Source organism: Thamnophis sirtalis, unplaced genomic scaffold (genome assembly GCF_051295495.1).
Source record: "Thamnophis sirtalis isolate CommonGarterSnake01/CBP01778 unplaced genomic scaffold, rThaSir2_p1.2 scaffold_14, whole genome shotgun sequence".
NCBI lineage: Eukaryota > Metazoa > Chordata > Lepidosauria > Squamata > Natricidae > Thamnophis > Thamnophis sirtalis.
Genome location: NW_028261394.1, coordinates 6992264 through 7014976, shown reverse-complemented (window position 1 = coordinate 7014976; position 22713 = coordinate 6992264). Strand labels below are relative to the sequence as shown.

The 22713-nt window shown below is 44.3% G+C and overlaps 1 protein-coding gene across 1 annotated transcript in view; it reads left to right on the top strand.

Moving 5' to 3' along the window:
• Positions 1-5152: 5152 nt before the first annotated feature.
• The window catches only part of LOC148042681 (radial spoke head 10 homolog B2-like), a 41460-nt gene continuing 23899 nt past the window's right edge, over positions 5153-22713 (top strand). The window contains 10 exon segments of the mRNA XM_087729242.1: positions 5153-5447; positions 6921-6996; positions 7608-7676; positions 8231-8404; positions 10531-10616; positions 12381-12501; positions 14822-14998; positions 15971-16112; positions 19011-19132; positions 21096-21285. Of these exon segments, the coding sequence (XP_087585368.1) occupies positions 5206-5447; positions 6921-6996; positions 7608-7676; positions 8231-8404; positions 10531-10616; positions 12381-12501; positions 14822-14998; positions 15971-16112; positions 19011-19132; positions 21096-21285 (1399 nt within the window). The 5' untranslated portion in view covers positions 5153-5205.

Genomic DNA, 22713 nt, shown 5'->3' with positions numbered 1-22713 from the left:
TCTCCCGCCCTCACTACCCCTCTTTCTTCTATCCCACTCCTCCTCCCCTTGGTGTATTTCTACTATATGTCAATGTATTCAGCTTGTCCTATTTTTACAGAGAAATTAAAGAAACAGTATACATGTGAAATCGCATTACATTGAAATCTAACACATAGTATATATCCCACCCTCCCCCCTAACACCCCACCTCCCTCCCCCCCCCCCCGACTTCCCAGAGCCCGTACACGGTATAGATTTTTAACAAACACGGTCTAAAATATGTTGAGACAAAAGAAATAAAAAGAAAAGAGGTTAATAACATCTCTACATTGATCTTAGCTTCTTCCTGTTACACTAACTTTGAACAGTTTAACTGATTTGTTGTTGTTCGTTGTAAAGTTGTGTCCGACCCATCGCGATCCCACGGACAACGTGGAGCGACTTGGAATTTATTTGCCACCTTGTATCTTCTTTATATAACATTGCCTTGAATTTAATATTAAAATTATTTGTGCCTCTCACAGCTTTCAAAAGAAGAAATTTGAAAGCATCTCATTAATCTCAAAACAAGAGCAGGCAGACCTGATCAATTTCAGGAGATCTGTAAAGAATTAAAAAAAATATATATTCTAATCCATTAAATAAAATAGCAATGTTAATAGTTTATTTCTACATACCTATAATTTTTTATTGCCGTGATAACGAAGTGGGACAACTGTTTGTCTCGAATGGAGTAAGATCATCTGTTCAACGTGGGGGTTGGACCAGAAGAACTTTCCCCGTGACCCGTCAAAACCGCGGTCCACTAAAGCGCGCCCGATCAAAGCGCGTACGTGACGTCAGCAGCGCGACAAATAAAATTAAAAATAAATTAAATTAAAATTAAAATAAAATTAAAGCAAGCCGATTCACATAAAGGTAAGGGTTAGGGTTAGGGTTAGGTTAAGGGTTAGGGTTAGGTTTAGGGTTACGTTAAGCGTTAGGGTTAGGGTTAGGTTAAAGGTTAGCGTTAGGTTTAGCGTTAGGTTAAGGGTTAGGGTTAGGTTAAGGGTTAGGGTTAGGTTTAGGGTTACGTTAAGCGTTAGGGTTAGGGTTAGGTTAAAGGTTAGCGTTAGGTTTAGCGTTAGGTTAAGGGTTAGGGTTAGGGTTAGGTTTGGGGGGGTTAGGGTAAGGTTTTCGCGTTAATTTTAAATTTACCGCTCACAGCGTGCCGTTTTTGTTGCGCTGTGATGACGTCACGTACGCGCTTTCGTCGAGCGCGCTTTCGTCTACCGCGGATTTGTGGTGGAACCACTTTCCCACCTTGTGATTTTTTTAAAATATATTTTTATTCTTTTTAAACAAAACAACACATACAAAAACAAAGCAAGAGAAGAAAAAAGAACAAGTTTCCTCCATTTCATCAAGCATCTCGTTTGGTTACAAGATTTTGTGCATCAATTCTTAAATTTAGGATTAACATCACTGGTTTACATTAAACATAGCTAAACGTTTCGCTGTCATTGAGCATTATACACTTAGATTGCCATTAATATTATTTCATTTGTAACAATCCTTATTTCCTTAAATTCATAATTATCTATCAAATAACAATAAGTCTTTGAACTATTATACCCTGTGATTTTATGGTCTCTGTTGTGATGGCCAAATATGGCTTTTTTCAGGCTCGTGCCCCCGTGTGCATATTTCCCACTGAGACAAACCGAGGCAGGAAGATCATTTTATTACAATTTATCAGAATATTCAGACAAAAGAGATTCGTCATTCAAAGAATCTTTTAACTTACATCCCCTTTTATAGTTAACATAAGGAAGAAATCTGAAAGAGGAAAGTTCATTGGACAGGAAAATAATAGCATACATGTTTATTAAAATGAAGTGTGAAGGGGAATTCCCTTGAATTCCCTTGAATGAGCTGAGGTGGCGCAGTGGTTAGGGTGCAGTACTGCAGGCCACTTCAGCTGACTGTTATCTGCAGTTCAGCGGTTCTAATCTCACCGGCTCAGGGTTGACTCAGCCTTCCACCCTTCCGAGGTGGGTGAAATGAGGGCGCAGACTGTGGGGGCGATATGCTGACTCTGTAAACCGCTTAGAGAGAGCTGAAAGCCCTATGAAGCGGTATATAAGTCTAACTGGGGGAAAAAATTCATTGTAAGGAGAAAGATTGTTTAGGGTTCACAAAAGAGAGAAGCCAAACCCCAATTTGTTTTTTTAATAGTTTTTATTAAACATTTTTACCTTTAAAAACAGGAAAACCACTCACAAAACAACACATACAGGAAAGACAAGACAAACATAACAATATAAAATAGTTATACAGCCTTCTGTATTGGCATACATGTTTAGCTTTTGTACTTCTCCATTCCCCATTGCCTTCCTATCGGTTTTAACCTCTGTAATAGTGTTGTGGGAAGTTATCATCCAGCCCTCTCCCAGAAAAATGAAATATCCTAGGAAATATCAAAAAGGCAGAATATTTCTCTGGATGTGAAAAGAAAGAAACATGTTTTAAAAGACAGAATAGCTGCCTGTAGCTTCCTGCCCATCCCCACTTTGTCAATGGGGCCATTAAGAAGGCCAAGCTAGTCCACTTTACATAATAAAGAGTTCTCCCCTTCAGCTACAGGAAAGCATGATAATATTGGCCCCAAGTGACCACATGGCATCTGAGAACTCAACCAAACCTGGATTCAAAACACAGCCTAGAGAGTTGTCCCTGCATGGCCCTATGGGAGTCTGACAACCAATCAGAATATATTTCTTACACAGGAACAGGAAACAGAGAGGTGGGACTGAACAGGTTATAAAAAGCCTAGCAAGCCCCTTCCTCAGCCCTTCTCCTCCACCAACATTGAAGCATATGATCACCTTTTCTGTTCAGGGCTCAAGCCATGTGGTCCTGTCCACCAATAAACCATCTTTCCAGGCAGCCTCCATGTCTCTAGTGTCTTTTTCCCCACTTGGAGCCGAACCCAGAAGGACATTTCTTTCATCAGTGTAATAACAGCTGTACTAAGAATTGTAATAATATTAATTGTTCAGACCCCAATTTGTACTAACAATTTTTTTTTTCTTATCAGGAGCTAGTCTCCAGCTTGTTTTGTCAGTTTCGGAATGTTAAAAGCTAAGCTAAAATGTTGAGCATCACTTTAAAAGAAAGAATATAAATCAGATTGAAATACAAAATAACTATATTCGTGAACAAATAACAAAAGCCATGTTATTTGCCCCTCAGTTGTCAATACACAAACAAACAACTTTCTAAAAATAGGACAACTGTGTGCTATTCCGCAGTGATGCAACTTTCTCAAAATTCAAAGCTGCCCCTTTGCAAATCCCAGCCAGTTTCGGCCAAGTTTTATACTGTATTCTTATGCAGAAAAGTGAACCCGGAAGAAGAGAGGGCCAAAGCCCCGCCCACTTCTCTCTGAACAACCAGGAAGCTTCTCCCTCTCTTGCCCCGCCCAGCCCCACGGTTGCTATGGCCCTACCCACGGTTGCTATGGCCACCGCTCAGGCCTCTTAGCAACTGGCATCGCAAGGAAACTCCAGGCAGCTTTTATGAAGGGTTGCAAAATAGGAGAGATTTCCAAAGAGGTGGATTTTTAATATTTCTTGCTTTTCTTCCTGGCTTTCAAGTTTGCATTGGATGCAAGGCCCCTGATAGCTGAAGGACTACAATTCCCCTAATCCCCATCCTGTGATTGCTAATGTGGTTATTGCAGATTTTGAAACATCCCTTCCAAGCTGCTGGCCCTTGCAATGATTGGGGGCTAGTAGTTACTTATTCTTATTTCTGTTATCGAGTCAGATCTGCCCAAATCTGAATCCTTTCCGGCTCTCTCTGTTGGTTCTTGTTAGTTGCAAAGTCGTGTCCGACCCATCGCGACCCCATGGACAACGTTCCTCCAGGCCTACCTGTCCTCTACCTTCCTCTGGAGTCCATTGAATCTCACGCCGGCTGTTTCGGTGACTCCATCCAGCCACCTTCTTCTCTGTCGTCCCCTTCTTCTTTTGCCCTCCATCGTTCCCAACATCTTCTCCAGGGAGTCCTTCTTCCTTCTCATTAGGTGGACAAAGTCTTTGAGTTCCCTCTTCAGGATCTGGCCTTCTCAAGAGCAGTCAGGGTTGATCTCCTCTAGGACTGACCGGTTGGATGGCCTTGCAGTCCTTCTTCTTCTGCCCTCCATAATTCCCAGCATGAGGCTCTTCTCCAGTCCTTCTTCCTTCTCATCAGGTGGCCAAAGTCTTTGAGTTTCCTCTTCAGAATCTGGCCTTCTCAAGAGCAGTCAGGGTTGATCTCCTCTAGGACTGACTGGTTTAATCGCCTTGCAGTCCTTCTTCTTCTGCCCTCCATCGTTCCCAGCATGAGGCTCTTCTCCAGGGAGTCCTTCTTCCTTCTCATTAGGTGGCCAAAGTCTTTGAGTTTCCTCTTCAGGATCTGGCCTTCTCAAGAGCAGCCAGGGTTCATCTCCTCTAGGACTGACCCGTTGGATGGCCTTGCAGTCCTTCTTCTTCTGCCCTCCATCATTCCCAGCATCAGGCTCTTCTCCAGGGAGTCCTTCTTCCTTCTCATTAGGTGGCCAAAGTCTTTGAGTTTCCTCTTCAGGATCTGGCCTTCTAAAGAGCAGTCAGGGTTGATCTCCTCTAGGTCTGACCGGTTGGATGGCCTTGCAGTCCAAGGGACTCGCAGGAGTCTTCTCCAGCACCAGAGTTCAAAGGCCTCAATTCTTTGGCGCTCAACTATGTTATAAAGTAGTGAAATCTTTGAGCACCTATAAAGGATTTTGGATTATGTATCGGGCTTTATTTATTTCACTCGATTTCTGGTCAACGACTGTTAAGTTTTTATCACATTCAGTATCATCATTGCCCTTGAATCTCCCAACGAAGAGAATAAGTAATAAACGTACCAATTTTAAATTTCATTGACCATGTGAGTCACTTAACAACTGTATTGATTTGTTTAAGAACCAGGGCAGAAAGGTCGTAAAACCGGGCACGATTCACTTTAACAACTGCCTCGGTTGGCAACAGAAATGTTGGTCTCATTGTGGTCGTATGTTGAGGAATTTTACCTGCATATCTCGTTCGATCATTTTTCTCTTCCTGAAGTCCAAGTAAGTCTCCTAATTAAATTAAATTTATTTTTTTCCCACCTCAAGGTTAAAAATAGGAGCTCCACTCTTTGGCAGGACGCCTGATTCTGCCGTACGTCGAAGCGATGGGTAAAGATAAGAAGAAAGACAGTAAAAAGGGAGATAAGTCCGCGCTTGCGGCCGCCCACGACATATCCATAGAGCTAGCAATGTCCAACCAGAATGTCCCACCTCTGGCAGACCAAGGGGACGAGCGGTCAGCTACTCGGGTAGCTTCCAAAGCAGAAAGCAAGGACCTACATCCTCCTCCTGTTCCTGAACCCATTGAGTATGAAGAGCCCATCCTCACCCAACTGATCGTTGAGAGGTAAAACCAGACTTTTGCTAAAAATGGGGTAAGGTCACGGGGGACTGGTTTCTAAGGAGTTGCTTGGCCAGTTTTGGAGCCTGGCTGAATAGCAATAGCAATAGCAGTTAGACTTATATACCGCTTCATAGGGCTTTCAGCCCTCTCTAAGCGGTTTACAGAGTCAGCATATTGCCCCCAACAACAATCCGGGTCCTCATTTTACCCACCTCGGAAGGATGGAAGGCTGAGTCAACCCTGAGCCGGTGAGATTTGAACAGCCTAACTGCAGAACTGCGGTCAGCTGAAGTAGCCTGCAGTGCTGCATTTAACCACTGCACCACCTCGGCTCGTGATTTTGGATGGTTTGGGTTCTGAGATAGGCTTTCCCAAAAAGCACGAAGCAGATTCCTAGTCCCGACAAAACCCCTTTTATTAAACGAATGTGGATTCCTTCCATTCAGCAAAGGCCTGGCAAAACTGCGCCAGTCCTGGAGTCTGGGGAAGGCTCTGATGAGGGCTCTGTGTTGGGGAGGGTGGGCAGAGCCGTCTGAGAGTTATCAGCTGCCTCCAGAGTCTGACATCAGTGAGGCAGAGGAACAGCTGGAGCCTGTTCCCAGTGTGCGCATGTGCAGAGTTGCCACATGAAGGGAACAGCTAACGAACAGGGGTCGACTTGGGAGTAAGGCCACAGGCGGACGATGAGTGGCCCCTCCCAGAGGAAATAAAAGAGGAGCGAAAGGGGAGTGGAGTTTGCAGGAGACAATTAGTTCACTTCATTGGTTCGTGACTCTCCGAGGCTCCTTGCCAAGTTCTGCAGAGATTGGCCTGGCAGCTCTCCAAGCCAGAGAAGGTCTGTGACCGTAAATCCTCCCTTGAAAGACTTTGCTGGGTGTGAATGAGCAGAATTCACAGTCAATTAATAGAAAGGTTTTTTCTCCTCTGCCCCCTCCCAGAGGGAATAAAAGAGGAGCAAAAGGGGAGTGGAGTTTGCAGGAGACAATCAGTTCGCTTAATTGGTTCGTGACTCTCCGAGACTCCTTGCCAAGTTCTGCAGATATCGGCCTGGCAGCTCTCCAAGCCAGATAAGGTCTGTGACCGTAAATCCTCCCTTGAAAGACTTTGCTGGATGTGAATGAGCAGAATTCACGGTCAATTATTAAAGGTTTTTTTTGTCGGGACAAGGAGTTGGCTTCCTGCTCTTGGGAAGCCTCGGTCAGAACAGGTGGAGCCCATCCGTAGGTGCGAAGAAGGAGAAAGATAACCAAAGAATGATGAATGTTTTTGATTTCAGGATGCGTGCACATCAATGTGACTCTGGAGAAAAGGCAGATCTAAAATTTTCTTTATTGCTTCATTTGGAACCCCCCCCACCCCCCCAAAAAAAATGCATTACAGAACTCTGCGTTGACTTGACAGTGCCCTAAATGGCTGTGTTCAAGTATGATTTATTAACTCATGTGAATTTTCATCTTTAATTTATGTTCTCCATAGATACGAGGGAGAAAAAGTCCGCGGGTTGTATGAAGGGGAAGGAACTGCTTATTTCCAAGGAGGCAACGTTTACAAGGTGACAACATCTGTTTGTTAAATCTTAAGGATATAGAATTCCCTTCTGTGTGATAGTAAGCCCTTTCACTATTTCCTTGAGAAGCAGGGTGGATTCAAAGCCTAGCTTCCTTTATTTCCTGTACGTAGACTGAAGTGGGGCTCAGGGGCTAAGACGCTGAGCTTGTTGATCAGAAAGGTCGGCAGTTCGGCAGTTCGAATCCCCAGCGGAGTGAGCTCCCGTGACTTGTCCCAGCTTCTGCCAACCTAGCAGTTCGAAAGCACATTAAAAAATGCAAGTAGAAAAATAGGCACCACCTTTGGTGGGAAGGGAACAGCGTTCCGTGCGCCTTTGGCGTTGAATCATGCCGGCCACATGACCATGGAGACATCTTTGGACAGCGCTGGCTCTTCTGCTTTGAAACGGAGATGAGCACCGCCCCCTAGAGTCGGGAACGACTAGCACATATGTGCGAGGGGAACCTTTTACCTTTACCTTAGATTGAAAGGGTGGCGTGAACTCAATCCTGGTGAGAAAACCAGGGCTGATTGATGTTCTGGCAGAGGAATAAAAGTCTGACTTTTCTTACTGTCCTACCATCCACTCCTCAGCTTCTTCTTGCCATTTTGTAGGGTGTGTTTTCAGAAGGGCTCATGCATGGACGAGGGACTTACACATGGGCCGACGGAGTGCAGTACGAGGTAAGTCCTGTCCCAGAATTTTCAGCAAAAAGGGAGGTGCTGGGAGCCGAACCTCCGTCTGGAAGGTTCCAGGTTGGGAAGGCAGTCTTAAAATAATGCTCCTGTGTTTACTGAACTGTGGTGTTGATGTTCTCCTCGGTTCTCTTTGCACTGATCCTCTCTCAACCTGATTTGCAGCTGCTTGCAAATCAGAACAAAGATGGTTGCTCGCAAGCACTTACGCTGGATTTAGGATTTGGGTTCTCCAAAGCATGAAGGCAGGATAAGAAGCATATCAACCCTGAAGCTGACCTGGCCGAAGACATTTTCGAGCTTCAGTGCTGCCACACTGGAGCTGAGGGATAGGGTGGAGGTATTAGAAATAGCTGGGGTAGTGTGGTCAAAACAAAATATTTTCTCTTGAGAACCAAGGACGTTCTCACACCTGGCCACACCTAACAATAACCCTAACCCTAACCCTAAACCTTGCTCAACGTTGTCGAGGTTTCCTACCTTTCTGGATGAAAGGAAGATGGTGAGCTTTTTCTTAACGCCTATATTTTCCTCTCTTGCAGGGAAACTTTGTCAAGAACGTGCAAATGAATCATGGCACTTACAAGTGGCCGGACGGCAGCATGTACGAAGGCGAAGTGAAGAACGGCATCCGGCATGGTTTCGGCATGTACAAGTGTGGCACCTATCCTGTTTCGTATATTGGCCAGTGGGTGGAAGGCAAGAGACACGGCAAGGTAGTGAAAACGTGGTTGCCGGAAGCATGCAGGGAATCCTCGACTTACTGACAATAGTTCATTTAGTAACCATTCAAAGCAGAAGGTGGGTTGCTGCCGGTTCGGCCCGGATCAGCCGAACTGGTAGTAGCGGCGGGGGAGGCTCTGCCCACCCCCCTGGATGCTTCTGCGCAGAAGCGTCACACACGAGCACGCCTGGAAGTGCACCTGAACCGGTAGTAAAAACATTAGCGACCCACCTCTGTCCAAAGTTTCAATGGCGCTGAAAAAAAGGGACTTAGGACCAGGGGACAAATCAATTTATCTTTGCTACTGGTTCGCAAATGTGACCTCGGGGCGGGTGGGCGGAGCCTGCTACCGGGCGCGTATGCAATGGTAAGTAGAACAGCGAGGGAGGGAGTCCGCTGTGCCACACGATTTAGATTAGCTAGAAAGCAGGAAATCCTGCTTTCTAGCTAATATAAATTGGGTGTCACAGCTGATCGTTGGAAATACCAGTTCGCATGAACTGGTAGCGGGTTTTTTTAACCAACCGGTTCGGGTGGACCGGTCCGAACCGGTAGCATTTCACCCCTGCTTATGACCCTTTTTCACACTTCCGACTGTTGCAGCATTCCCCGCGGTCAGGTGATCAAAAGTCAGACAGATTCGCGTTTATGACGGTTAGGATGTCCCGGGGTCAGACAACTCAAATTGACAACCCAAGTCAATTTAACAACTGCAGTGATTCCCTTAACAACTGCAGCAAGAAAGGGACAAAATTTACTTCAGAACTGTCTCGCCTAGCAACAGTAATTTTGAGCTCAATTGTGGGTTTATAAGTTTACCTGTCATTGCCATGATTGGATTCTGGGCAAGAAGCTCTCCTTTGTAGAGTTCATGTCTGTCACATCCAGTATCAACTTAAAATTCTCTTTCAGAAAAGTTCACAACATTCTTAACAATCCATCTCATCCTGGGCACCCTTTTTTTGAACTATTACCCTCTGGCAGACGGTACAGGATAATCAAAACAAGGACAAACAGGCTGAAAAACAGCTTCTATCCCAGGGCAGTAACTATATTGAATTCTATTGCATAGTGCAATATTAATGCGGTATCAGGTTTCCAATTTCAATTATATAGCATGTGAAGGATGTGTGTTTGTGTTTTATTTTTTTAGTTATAATGTACACTGAAGATGGCATTTAATTTCGTTGTACCAGGTGCAATGACACTAAAGTAAAAGTAAAAGTAAAAGTAAAAGTAAAAGTAAAAGTAAAAGTAAAAGTAAAAGTAAAAGTAAAAGTAAAAGTAAAAGTAAAAGTAAAAGTAAAAGTAAAAGTAAAAGTAAAAGTAAAAGTAAAAGTAAAAGTAAAAGTAAAAGTAAAAGTAAAAGTAAAACTAAAACTAAAACTAAAACTAAAACTAAAACTAAAACTAAAACTAAAACTAAAACTAAAACTAAAACAACTAAAACTAAAACTAAAACTAAAACTAAAACTAAAACTAAAACTAAAACTAAAACTAAAACTAAAACTAAAACTAAAACTAAAACTAAAACTAAAACTAAAACTAAAACTAAAACTAAAACTAAAACTAAAACTAAAACTAAAACTAAAACTAAAACTAAAACTAAAACTAAAACAAACTAAAAAACTACTAAACAACTAAAAAACAACTAAAAAACAACTAAAAAACAACTAAAAAACAACTAAAAAACAACTAAAAAACAACTAAAAACAACTAAAAAACAACTAAAAAACTAAAAAACTAAACAAAAACCAAAAACCAAAAACTAAACTAAATTAAGCTAAAAGTAAAATAAAGTAAAGTAAACCAAAACCTAAAACCTAAAACCTAAAACCTAAAAACTAAAAACTAAAACCTAAAAACAACTAAAACCTAAAAACAACTAAAAACTAAAAACTAAAAACTAAACTAAAAACCAAACTAAACTAAACTAAACTCTTCCTGGCCTTTCCTTCTTCCATCCACAAAGGGGGGGGGGGTGGAATCTTAGAAGTGGCTTCTTGGCAGTCTGATGGATAATCCGAAGGGTAACGTGTCTCCTGCTTGTGTACCACCTGGTGGAAGGTGCTGGAGTCACCTTAAGTGTGTCAAAGTGCTTGTGCCATTGATTTTCAGGGCACCATTTACTACAACGAGTCTGGTTCTTCTTGGTACGAAGGAGATTTTGTGAACAACATCAAAAGCGGTTGGGGAGTAAGACGGTAAGACGATCCTTTCTTCGTGGTGGGGAAAGTTAAAAAGTTGATGGACACTTTCGGAGGAACTACATAACAGAATAACAGAGCTGGAAGGGACCTTGGAGGTCTTCTAGTCCAACCCCCTGCTCAGGCAGAAAACCCTACACCACATCAGACAAATGGTTATCCAGTCTCTTCTTAAAAACCTCCAGTGTTGGAGCATTCACAACCTCTGAAAGCAAATTGTTCCACTGATTAATTGTTCTCACTCTCAGGAAATTTCTCTTTAGTTCTAGGTTGTTTCTCTCCCTGATTAGTTTCCATCCATTGTTTCTTGTCTTGCCTTCTGGAGCTTTCGCAAATAGGTTGACTCCCTCTTCTTTGGGGCAGCCCCTTAGATATGGCCTCCACACCCCCCCCCCCAGATCTCAAGAATGTTCACCCCCATTTTAGGGAACCAGTAGGACAGGGACCATAATAAAATGCAACGGCAGGGTTTTAGGAAATACCGTTTGGCCAAGTCTTAGGATGAAGAGAAGGGATGATAAAGCTTCAAACACAATGGTGGTTCCTGAAGAAAATTTCTCCTGCACATTTTAATTTTTTTTTTTAACGGGAGGAAAGCTTGTGATGTATGACATTCCATCTACAAAAGGACCTCCTGTCCCAGAATTTCCAGCAAAAAGGGCTTTTTTTGATGGAGATTGTGGGAGCTAACCTGGGTTTGTCTACTCTAGAGAAAAGAAGGACCAGGTGGGACATGATAGCAGTCTTCCAATATCTCAGGGGCTGCCCCAAAGAAGAGGGAGTCAAGCTATTCTCCAAGGCACCTGAGGGCAGGACAAGAAGCAATGGGAGGAAACTAATCAAGAAGAGAAGCGACTTGGAATTAAGGAGAAACTTTCTTTTTTTTTAAATTAACAAACATGTAAAATACACACATACAAAACTTAGACGTACACCACATTTACACAATACAATACGAAGAGAAGCTTCCTGTTCTTTCTAATAGCAATTATCAATCGATATCGCTCACCTTATATTATTTCCCCTTCTACTGTATTTCATTTGGATTTCACCATTCTTAACCCTCTTATTTTACGCATAACTATTATTTTTTGAGTTTTGTTATATTCCTTCATTGATTTTTGTTTCTTTCCTCCATCCCCGTATACCATTTATCCCATATCTGGTAGAATTCTGGTTCTTCCTTTCCCTGGATTTCTTCAGTTAGTTTGTCCATTTCGGCACAATCCATAACCTTTCTTATTATTTCATCTTCGCTTGGAGTTAATTTGTTTTTCCATTTCTGGGCAAAGGCAATTCTTGCCGCCGTAATTATATGTAGTATTAAATACTGGATTGGATATTTCGCAGACATTATTCCTAATTAAAAAAACTTCAGGTTTCCATTCTATTTTGACCCCTGTTATTGCCTCCAGCCAATTTTCGATCCTTTTCCAAAAAAATTTAGCCTCCTTAAAGGAGAAACTTTCTAAGAGTAAGGACCATTGCAAACCATTGCCACAGCTTGCTTTTAGAAGTTGTAGGCTTCATCACTGGAAGTTTTTAAGAAAAGATTGGACGGCCACCTGCCTGAAACGGTGTGGGGTCTCCTGCTTGAGCAGGGGGATGGACTAGAAGACCTCCAAGGTCCCTTCCAGCTTTGTTATGATTGAAATTGAATCTCCATCAGGAAGACTCCTGGTTGGGAAGGCCTGCTCTGTTTGTCTCCTCCTCCATTAATTGAACCGTAATGTTGATGTTCTTCTCATTCTCTTTGAGCAGTTACAAATCTGGGAATATCTACGAAGGGCAATGGGAGAGAGACTTGCGGCATGGAGAAGGACGAATGAGGTGGCTTACATCCAACCAGGAATACACTGGAATGTGGGTTAATGGTATACAGGTGAGACCCAAGAGAACCGTTTTCCTTTTCCCTCCAACCATCAAGAGTTGTGGGGGAATTCAGGGGAGAAAGCAATTTCGTTGGGAAGAGTTAGCAGTAAAAGGAAACTAGGCTGTCAAAGAACATGGTGGCTGGACACCATTCAAACTGACATCAGCTGGAGGAGTGGTCACCAACTGGTGGTCCGTGAGAAAATTTTGGTGGTCCGCAGGAAAATTATTTGCATTTTTTATATTGCACTAAATCAGGGGTCCTCAAACTGAGCTGGATATGTGCAATGAACACTTGTGTTGCTGCGGAGAGTCCCACTCCTCAGGGTCTTTCTTTGTGAGTCAGAGGGGGGCAGAAATTCCGACTTGGGGTCTGCTCCAGCCTCCTGGTGGGGGGCTTTGGGCAAAGGCTGGAGGGAAGCACCGTTGGTGGAGAAGAGCCGGAGGGCCTCGTTCCAGTGGGACTGCATCATGGCCTGGAACTGGCTGACCATCTCAGCCCGCTGAGCCTCCAGGCGCCGGTCCCTGGACTTGCACTCCCTCAGGTCTTCTCTCTGCTTGGGAAGCCCATGCTCCTAGTCCTCAGTGAGGTGCTTCTGCTGAGTACTCCTTCTCGGTCAGATCCAATTTGAACTGAGCTGTTTTGCCAACTCTTTCTCGTGGCGGCTGCTTAGCTCCAGCAACGGCTTCCTCTTGGGGCCCTAAAGAGCCCAGGCGGGCAAGGAGTGGCTGGGAGAGGGAGGGACGAGTAGAGTCCGGAGAGGCGCCCCTCGGCATGAATGACATTGAGTTGGCCACGCCCATCCAGTCTCATCACCACCTAGCCACGCCCGTCCACCCAGTCATTAGGTTGATCATAGTAGTCCGCGGGATTTAAAATTATGAATTTAGTGGTCCTTGCAGTCCAAAAAGTTGGGGACCCCCTATGATTCGGAGGGGACACGTCTTTTGAGCTGGCCTTATGTACATTTCCTGGCAAAATACATGGGAAAATACCATTTGGGAAAACTCCACTTAGGGCAGTGATGGGTTTCAAAAATTGTTCGAACCTACACTGTGGGTGTGGCCTCCTTTGTGGGAGTGGCTTGCCACCCATGTGACCGGATGGGAGTGGCTTGCCACCCATGTGATTGGGTGCCGACGACACTTGTCAGAACCACCTTAAATTACCTCACACACAGCCCTGGCATGTATAAGAATATGATGTAAACTTGTTTTTTAAGAGGCATCTTTGGTTTGCGTTAAAACAACTTCAACACACGCAATGTTCCGATTGCACCACAAACGCAGTAGTCATCCTTACCTTTCACAGAGGCACTGAGTTTTATAAATAGGAGCATGATAGTGTAGAATAATCCTATCCAAGGACCAGTGGTGGGTTTCAAAAAATTTTGGAACCTCTTCTGTAGGTGTGGCCTGCTTTCTGGGTCCACTGGTGGAACCTCTTCTAACCGGTTCGGTAGATTTGACGAACTGGTTCTACCGAATAGATGCGAACTGGTAGGAACCCACCTCTGTCTTACGGTTAGGGTTAGCTCTCCATGAATTTGCAGAGCAAAACGGACATCGCCATTGGACTCAGAGCAAAATGAACATCGCCATTTTATAAACGGCAAATGAATGTAGAATTCATTTGGATGTCTACTTTAAAAGTCCATGTGTCTCCGTCTATAGTACATATAGGTCAGGGGATCTCCAATCTTGGCAACTTTTAAGACCTGTGGACTTCAACTCCCAGAATTTCTGGCTGGGGAATCCTTGGAGCTGAAGTCCAAAAGGCTTAAAGTGGCCAAGTTGGAGACCCTGGCTAAGGAATTCTGGGAGTTTAAGTCCACAAGTCTTAAAGTCACCAAGGTTGGGGACCCTGGCTGAGGAATTCTGGGAGTTGAAGTCCACAAGTCTTGAAGTCACCAAGGTTGGGGACCCTGGCTGAGGAATTCTGGGAGTTGAAGTCCACAAGTCTTAAAGTCACCAAAGTTGGGGATCCTGGCTGAGGAATTCTGGGAGTTGAAGTCCACAAGTCTTAAAGTCACAAAGGTTGGGGACCCTGGCTGAGGAATTCTGGGAGTTGAAGTCTACAAGTCTTAAAGTCACCAAGGTTGGGAACCCTGGCTGAGGAATTCTGGGAGTTGAAGTCCAAAGTGGCCAAGGTTGGAGACTCCCTTGGCCTCTAGGACAAGCAGTATTTCTCAACCTCAGTGCCTTTAAGACGTGTGGACTTCATCTCCCAGGATTCCCCAGCTGGCAGGAATTATGGGAGTTGAAGTCCACACACCTTCAAGATTGAAAACCACTGCTCTAGAGAACGTTTTGTTGGTTGATTTCCCTAGCATGGACTGGGTACCCATACCTGGTACCTGAAGAGGATCGCTGGCTCCCAGTATCCCCTACGAAATGAATACGTTGGAAATTTCGTCAACGGGGATCGGCACGGACACGGGAAATTCTTCTTTGCCAGCGGCGCCATGTACGACGGGGGATGGGTGCTGAACAAAAAACATGGCGAGGTAAGGATGGAGAAGTTTGGGGAAAGAGTTGAGAACATTAGAGCAGCCGTTTTGCTCTTCTGAACACATAGGGGTTTAGCCTTGCTCTCTGCCATCACTGTTTTTCACTGTGTCCTTGTTCACACAATCCCCTTATCCCTTGTGAACCATAGTTTATCCCATGAACCCGTTTTCTGGGTGTGTAGAGCACCATTAACTCCCTGGTCTTAGTCCCCATCACACACACTCTTGCCGGAAATGTGGTCAGCGGTGTTCAGCGGATTTTAATTAGCTAGAAAGCAGGGACTCCGACGATTCTAGCTAATATAAATCATGTGTCACAGCTGATTGTCACCCAGCTGATCGTATATCCCAGCTGGAAATACTCTCTGAGGTTGGTTTTTTTTCCCTTGCAGACATTTCATTACCCGGCTAAGCAATATCATCAGTGCTAGAAGAGAGTGGGGTTTGCAGAGGGGAGGAAGATGGGGGAGAGGACAACAACTGTGGGCTCCTTGGTGCTCGGGAATGACTAGCACATATGTTAAGGTGACCAGATTTTAACATTGGTAAAGAGGAATACCATTGACGGGGGGCGGGTGTTCTTGATTAAAAATTTTAAAAAAAATCGGGACTTTTTTAAAACGCCGCGGGACGTGGGAAAATTGTTCAAAAGCAGGACTGTCCCGTCAAAAGCGGGACGTCTGGTCACCTTAACATATGTGCAAGGGGAACATTTACCTTTATCTAGTCTTAACTACATCTCTGAAATTTAGGCACTGTCCCATCCACCTACTTCTCAGATCCACCCCTGCTGAGCTGCTGAAATGTTTCCCAACCATGATCTAGCACCCATTTCTAGCCAAGAGTCCTGTCTCTTCGTCTAACTTTGCACACCAACAGCCCGGGGAGAAGAGAGGTCTTGTGTGGGTCCTGTATGGGTAGTGAACCAGGTTTTAAAAGCAGAACATTGTGTCCCCCCTCCCCCTACAGGGCAAGCTAGTTTTCAAGAACGGCCGTGTGTACGAAGGCGAATTTAACTACGATCACATAGAGGAATGCCCATCCTTGCAAATCGACATGACCAATATAGAAGAACTGAGCAATCTCTCCTTGAAGGGTTTTTCTGGCATAGGTGAGCTGCTTCGAAGGAGGTGGAAGAAAAGATTGTTAGACTTGATGGGCTTTGTCTAAGGTGCTCCCCTAACTCTTGAAGGCCTCTGTGTCCAGCCTGCAGCCATATCCCTTTGGATCTTTGGCCTGCCACACTTTCTGTTATTGTACTAGGCCTTTTCTATGGTGGGGAAAATGGGACGGGGGATTGTACAGAGTTAGATGCTAGGTAGCCATAACAACATTCTTTCTAGAAAGTCAAGGTCATCCTTTGTTTCGGCACCTCTGCACCTGACCGGAACTGGATGGGTGGAAGCTGCCAGCGTGGCAGTGAGAGATTGGACCATGGGATGGACTTGTGAGTGTGGGGGGCAAGATCTTGAACTTTCAACTGGGTGGGGAAAACCAGGAAGCCTTCAGATTCCAGTTGAAAGTTCCCAGATGTGCCAACATGGGCCACTTAATCAATTGGAACTTTGAGCAATACTTTGCCTTGGACTCTGATTTAACTTTGGATGCTATTTGGAACGGTGACTTCATGGCCATGGGCGACCCATCCGTATATTAATCAGGTCATATACCCTGCTTAGTTGTTATGCTTTGTTTTTAGGAGTGGTGCGGTGGCCTAGAGGCGGAGCTCTCGCCTCACAAATCAAGAGGCTGTGAGTTCAATCCAAGGTAGAGGCAGATATTTCTCTCTCTGGGCACAACGAGAAGATATTTGTTGGAAAAAAAAACCTCCTCATTGGCAACAGGAAGGGCATCTGGCCAGTAGACACTCAGTTCCATTCAGTTGCCCAGATTTCACCCCACAAAGGATTATGGGGTCGTTAAAAGAGAATGATGACCCTTAGGTTTTTGAGATCAATCAAGATGAGCGAGGCGCTGCCAGGACATTTTTTTTAAATATATATTTTTATTCTTTTTCTTAAAGAAAAAAACAAAACAACACATACAAAACAAAAGCAAGAATAAAAAAACAACTTTCCTCCATTTCATCAAGCATGTCGTTTGGTTACAAGTTTTTGTGCATCAATTCTTAAGATTAAGAATAACATCACTGGTTTTCCATTAAATATAACTAAATATTTCACTGTCATTGAGCATTATGTGTTCAAATTACCATTAATATTCTTTCATTTGTAACAATCCTTATTTCCTTGAATTCATAATTATCTATCAAATAACAATAAGTCTTTAAAGTATTATAATATCACCTATCTCTAAGGGGAAAAAGCAGAGATTAGAACAAAGAATTCCCATTAATTTATAATATACATTCATGTTTTCAACTGACCATAATGTCACCAATCATCCAGAGTTCCAAGAATAGTTCTCCATTATTAATTATTAATCCATATAGTGGTTAAGTATTTCAATACATACACACACACACACACACACACACACACACACACACACGTTATATTTGTGCTGATAAATAAATAAATAAATAATTTATTTATCAGCACAAATATAACAACTGTAACAAAAAGGCAACAGTAAAAAAAAAATATTGGGTTCTGTCTGGATGGTCTCTTGTGACGAGCCGAAGGACAGAGAATGGAAGTAGTGATCTTCCTCCCATATTTGGGCATACCGGGGGTTGTAAAATCTATCTATCTATCTATCTATCTATCTATCTATCTATCTATCTATCTATCTATCTATCTATCTATCTATCTATCTATCTATCTATCTATCTATCTATCTACCTACCTACCTACCTACCTACCTACCTACCTACCTACCTACCTACCTACCTACAAACATACATACATACATACATACATACATACATACATACATACATACATATATATATATATATATATATATATATATATATATATATATATTGTTCATTACATCATCATTGATCCATTTAATATACAAAGATCTTTCTAATATGAAATGGTCACTACATATAATTATACCAAAGTGTTCAAATCATCCCACGCTTATACATTGAGATCATTATTGTCCTTTATATATCGTGTGAATAGTGCTCTATATCACAACAAGAAAAAAAAACTTTCATAACAATAAATATAACTTTCTATTACTGCATAAATAAACAGTTTCATTCCAAGGTGTTTTTATCTAACCATTGGTAAAACAAGTCCCATACTTTATAAAACTGCTCATCCTCTCGTTCTCTAATTTCAACTGTAAGCTGACTCATTTCGGCACATGTGCTGCCACAGTGTTGGGTTTCAAAAATTGTTTGAACCTACTCTGTGGGTGTGGCCTCCTTTGTGGGAGTGGCTTGCCACCCATGTGACCGGATGGGAGTGGCTTGCCGCCCATGTGACCGGATATGAAGATGCGACGACACTTGTCAGAACCACCTTAAATTACCTCACACACAGCCCTGGCATGCATAAGAATAGGATGTAAACTTGTTTTTTAAAAGGCATCTTTGGTTTGCGTTAAAACAACTTCAACAGACGCAATGTTCTGATTGCACCAGAAACGCAGTCGTCATCCTTGCCTTTCACAGAGGCACTGAGTTTTATAAATAGGAGCATGATAGTGTAGAATAATCATATCCAAGGACCAGTGGTGGGTTTCAAAAATCTTTGGAACCTCTTCTGTAGGTGTGGCCTGCTTTCCGGGTCCACTGGTGGAACCTCTTCTAACCGGTTCGGTAGATTTGACGAACCGGTTCTACCGAATAGGTGCGAACTGGTAGGAACCCACCTTTGTGCTGCCAGGACATTTTAATAGATGCCTCTTGAAAAAAAAGCACCATTGGGACAACCTTGACCTGGATGACGGAGAATCCCCATAGATATCCATGTTTGTGTTTCTCCTTCCTGTAGATGCCCTCAGTTTCCACAATTGTGTCTGTCGTTTAACCAAGCGAGCAGTAGCTACACTGGATGCATTTGACGTTTCCCTCTTTTTCACGGCCTAGATAGTGTCAAAGTTATCGATCATTCAAGGACCTCCTCTTCGCCAGGACCAAACCTCGAAATAGATCTCTCGACCTTGTTGGCTTTATTTCCGGAAAAGGACAAGGAAGATGAAATGAAACAGGTACGGGAAAGCTGGTCTACCCAACTTCGTGGCCCCAAAGATAGAAACAAATTTAGAGACGAAGAGAAGAGAAGAATATTAAGAGAAGGGGTGAAATTCCATTTTCCCCCCACTACCGGTTCTGTGGGCGTGGCTTGACGGGCATGTTGTGGCTTGGTGGGCGTGGCAGGGGAAGGATACTGCAAAATCCCCACTCCAGGGGAAGGATACTGCAAAATCTCCATTCCCTCCCCACTCCAGGGGAAGGATACTGTAAAATCTCCATTCCCTCCCCACTCCAGGGAAAGGATACTGCAAAATCCCCATTCCCTCCCCACTCCAGGGGAAGGATACTGCAAAATCCCCATTCCCTCCCCACTCCAGTGGAAGGATACTGCAAAATCCCCATTCCCTCCCCACTCCAAGGGAAGGATACTGCAAAATCCCCATTCCCTCCCCACTCCAGTGGAAGGATACTGCAAAATCCCCATTCCCTCCCCACTCCAGTGGAAAGATACTGCAAAATCTCCAATCCCTCCCCACTGCAGGGGAGGGATACTGCAAAATCCCCATTCCCTCCCCACTCCAGGGAGAAGGATACTGTAAAATCCCCATTCCCTTCCCACTCCTGGGGAAGGATACTGCAAAATCCCCATTCCCTTCCCACTCCAGTGGAAGGATACTGCAAAATCCCCATTCCCTCCCCACTCCAGTGGAAAGATACTGCAAAATCTCCAATCCCTCCCCACTGCAGGGGAGGGATACTGCAAAATCCCCATTCCCTCCCCACTCCAGGGAGAAGGATACTGTAAAATCTCCATTCCCTCCCTGCTCCAGGTAAAGGATACTACAAAATCCCTATTCTCACCCCACTCTGGGGCCAGTCAGAGGTGGCATTTGCCGACTGTTCGGATTACTCAAAATTTCCGCTACTGGTTCTCCATAACCTGCTGGATTTCACCCCTGGTTAAGAGGAACAGTGGTCTTCCAGCCAAGATGGAAAGTTTTGTTGCAATGGACACGAGCCAAACTCTTTTGGGGTGTTTGGAAGTGGTGTCCGCGATTGACACAATCCAGAAGCTCCACAAAGCAACGTGAGAGGCTGACATTGTGCAGAATTGTCTTCTTCTGTGCTGCGAAGAGACGCTGGGATACAAACCATGCAGGACCCAACAGAAGATAATATTTGTAGCTCGGGGTTGAAGTGTGAGGTTGTTGGCGGTCTCTGAGATTGGTGGTTTTCTTGCACAGGTTTCATTACCCAACTAGGTAACTTCATCAGTGCTAGGAGGGATGGGCAGTGGGAGAAGAAGAAAGGAGGAGGAGGAGGAGGAGGAGGAGGAGGAGGAGGAGGAGGGAGGGAGGGAGGAAGAAGAAGAGGAGGAGGAGGACTGTGGGTCATTGATGCTCTCTGAGTTTGGTTACTTCCTAGGAGACTTTTCATGACCCAACTAGGTAACACCATCAGTGCTAGAAGGGAGTGGAATTTGCAGAGAGGAGGAGGAGGAGGAGGAGGAGGAGGAGGAGGAGGAGGAGGAGGAGGAGGAGGAGGAGGAGGAGGAGGAGGAGGAGGAGGAGGAGGACAACTATGGAGTCTTTGGTGCTCTCTGAGCTTGATGGTTTTCTTGCAGAACTTTCATGACCCAACTAGGTAACATCATCAGTGCTAGAAGGGAGTGGAGATTGTAGAGAAGAGGAAGAGGAGGCGGAAGAGGAAGAGGAGGAGGACTGTAGGATCCTTGCTGCTTTCTGAGCTTGGAGGTTTTCTTGCAGTCCTTTCCTTACTCAACTAGGTCACTCGCATCGATAAAAGCAAACTGATGACATTACCCAGTTCGGTCACGAGACGTCTGCGAGAAAACCACCAAGCTCAGAAAGCACCAAGGACGCCCCCACATCTCCAGAACCTTCCTAGCTGTAAATATCAGCGGTGGCCACGTCAGTCCTCCTCTCTTACTCCCCATCCACCCTTCGCTCCTCCTAGACGGAATACGCTGTGCTGAGATACATCTCCGAGCTGAGGAGAATCTACACCTTCTACAGCAGCCTGGGATATGACCACTCCCTGGACAACACTTTCCTGATGACCAAGCTTCAATTCTGGAGGTTCTTGAAGGACTGCAGGTTTCACTACTGCAACCAGACGCTTGCTGCCATGGACCGGATTCTGAACGGTGTGTAATTCTTACTACAGGCCATTACTTGGCGACAGCTCTGACTACTACAGGCCCTGGTTTAATCCCAATCTCTGCTTAGTTTCTAAGCAATTGTAGGATGTTAAAACCCACCCCTCTCCTAGGAAAAATGAAATATCCTGGGGGGAATATTGAAAAAAGGCAGAATATGATATTTCCCTGGATGTATAATGTCCCATGTTTTTAGGTAGGAAGCAGATTCCCTCTTAATAGCCCCCACTTATGTCAGCGGGCCATTTAAGAGCCTGGGCCGGTCTATTCCACATAACAAAGATCTCCCCCACTTCAGCTCCAGGGAGATGGGATTCAGACACGATATTGATGAAAGAAATGTCCTTCTGGGTTCGGCTCCAAGTGGGGGAAAAGACACTGGAGATACGGAGGCTGCTTGGAAAGATGGTTTATTGTTGGACAGGACCACATGGCTTGAGCCCTGAACAGAAAAGGTGATCACATGCTTCAATGTTGGTGGAGAAGAAGAGAAGGGTTGAAGGAGGGGCCTGCTAGGCTTTTTATAACCTGTTCAGTCCCACCTCTCTGTTTCCTGTTCCTGTGTAAGAAATGTATTCTGATTGGTTGTCAGACTCCCATGGGGCCATGCAGGGGCAACTCTCTGGGCTGTGTTTTGAATCCAGGTTTAGTTGAGTTCTCAGATGCCATGTGGTCAGTTATCATGCTTTAATCCCATCCCCCTGGAGCTGAAGTGGAGAACTCTTTATTATGTAAAGTGGACTAGCTTGGGCTGCTTGGCCTTCTTAATGGCCCATTGACAAAGTAGGGATGGGCAGGGAGCTACAGGCAGCTATTCTGTCTTTTAAAACATGTTTCTTTCTTTTCACATCCAGAGAAATATTCTGCCTTTTCAATATTTCCTAGGATATTTCATTTTTCTGGGAGAGGGCTGGATGATAACTTCCCACACCTGGATGTATCATGTCCCATGTTTTTAGGTAAGAAGCAGACTCCTTCTTAATAGCCCCCCACTTTTGTCAGTGGGCCATTTAAGGGCCTGGGCCAGTCTATTCCACATAACAAAGATCTCCCCCACTTCAACTCCAGGGAGATGGGATTAAGACATGATAGTATTATCTCTTTGCCCATCTCACCGCAGGACTGGGGGATGACCTGGCAGCATTATTCTAGTATTTGAGGGGCTGCCACAAAGAAGAGGGGGCCAGTTTATTTTCCAAAGCGCCCGAAGGCAAGGCAAGAAACAATGGACGGAAACTAATTAAGGAGAGAAGCATCTTGGAATTAAGGAGAAACTTTTTGACAGTCAGGACAATTAGCCAGTGGAACAGAAGTTGCCTCCAGAAGTTGTGGGTGCTGTGCTCCATCACTGGAGGTTTTTAAAGAAGAGACTGGATAACCATTTGTCTGAATTGATATAGGGTTTCCTGTATGAGC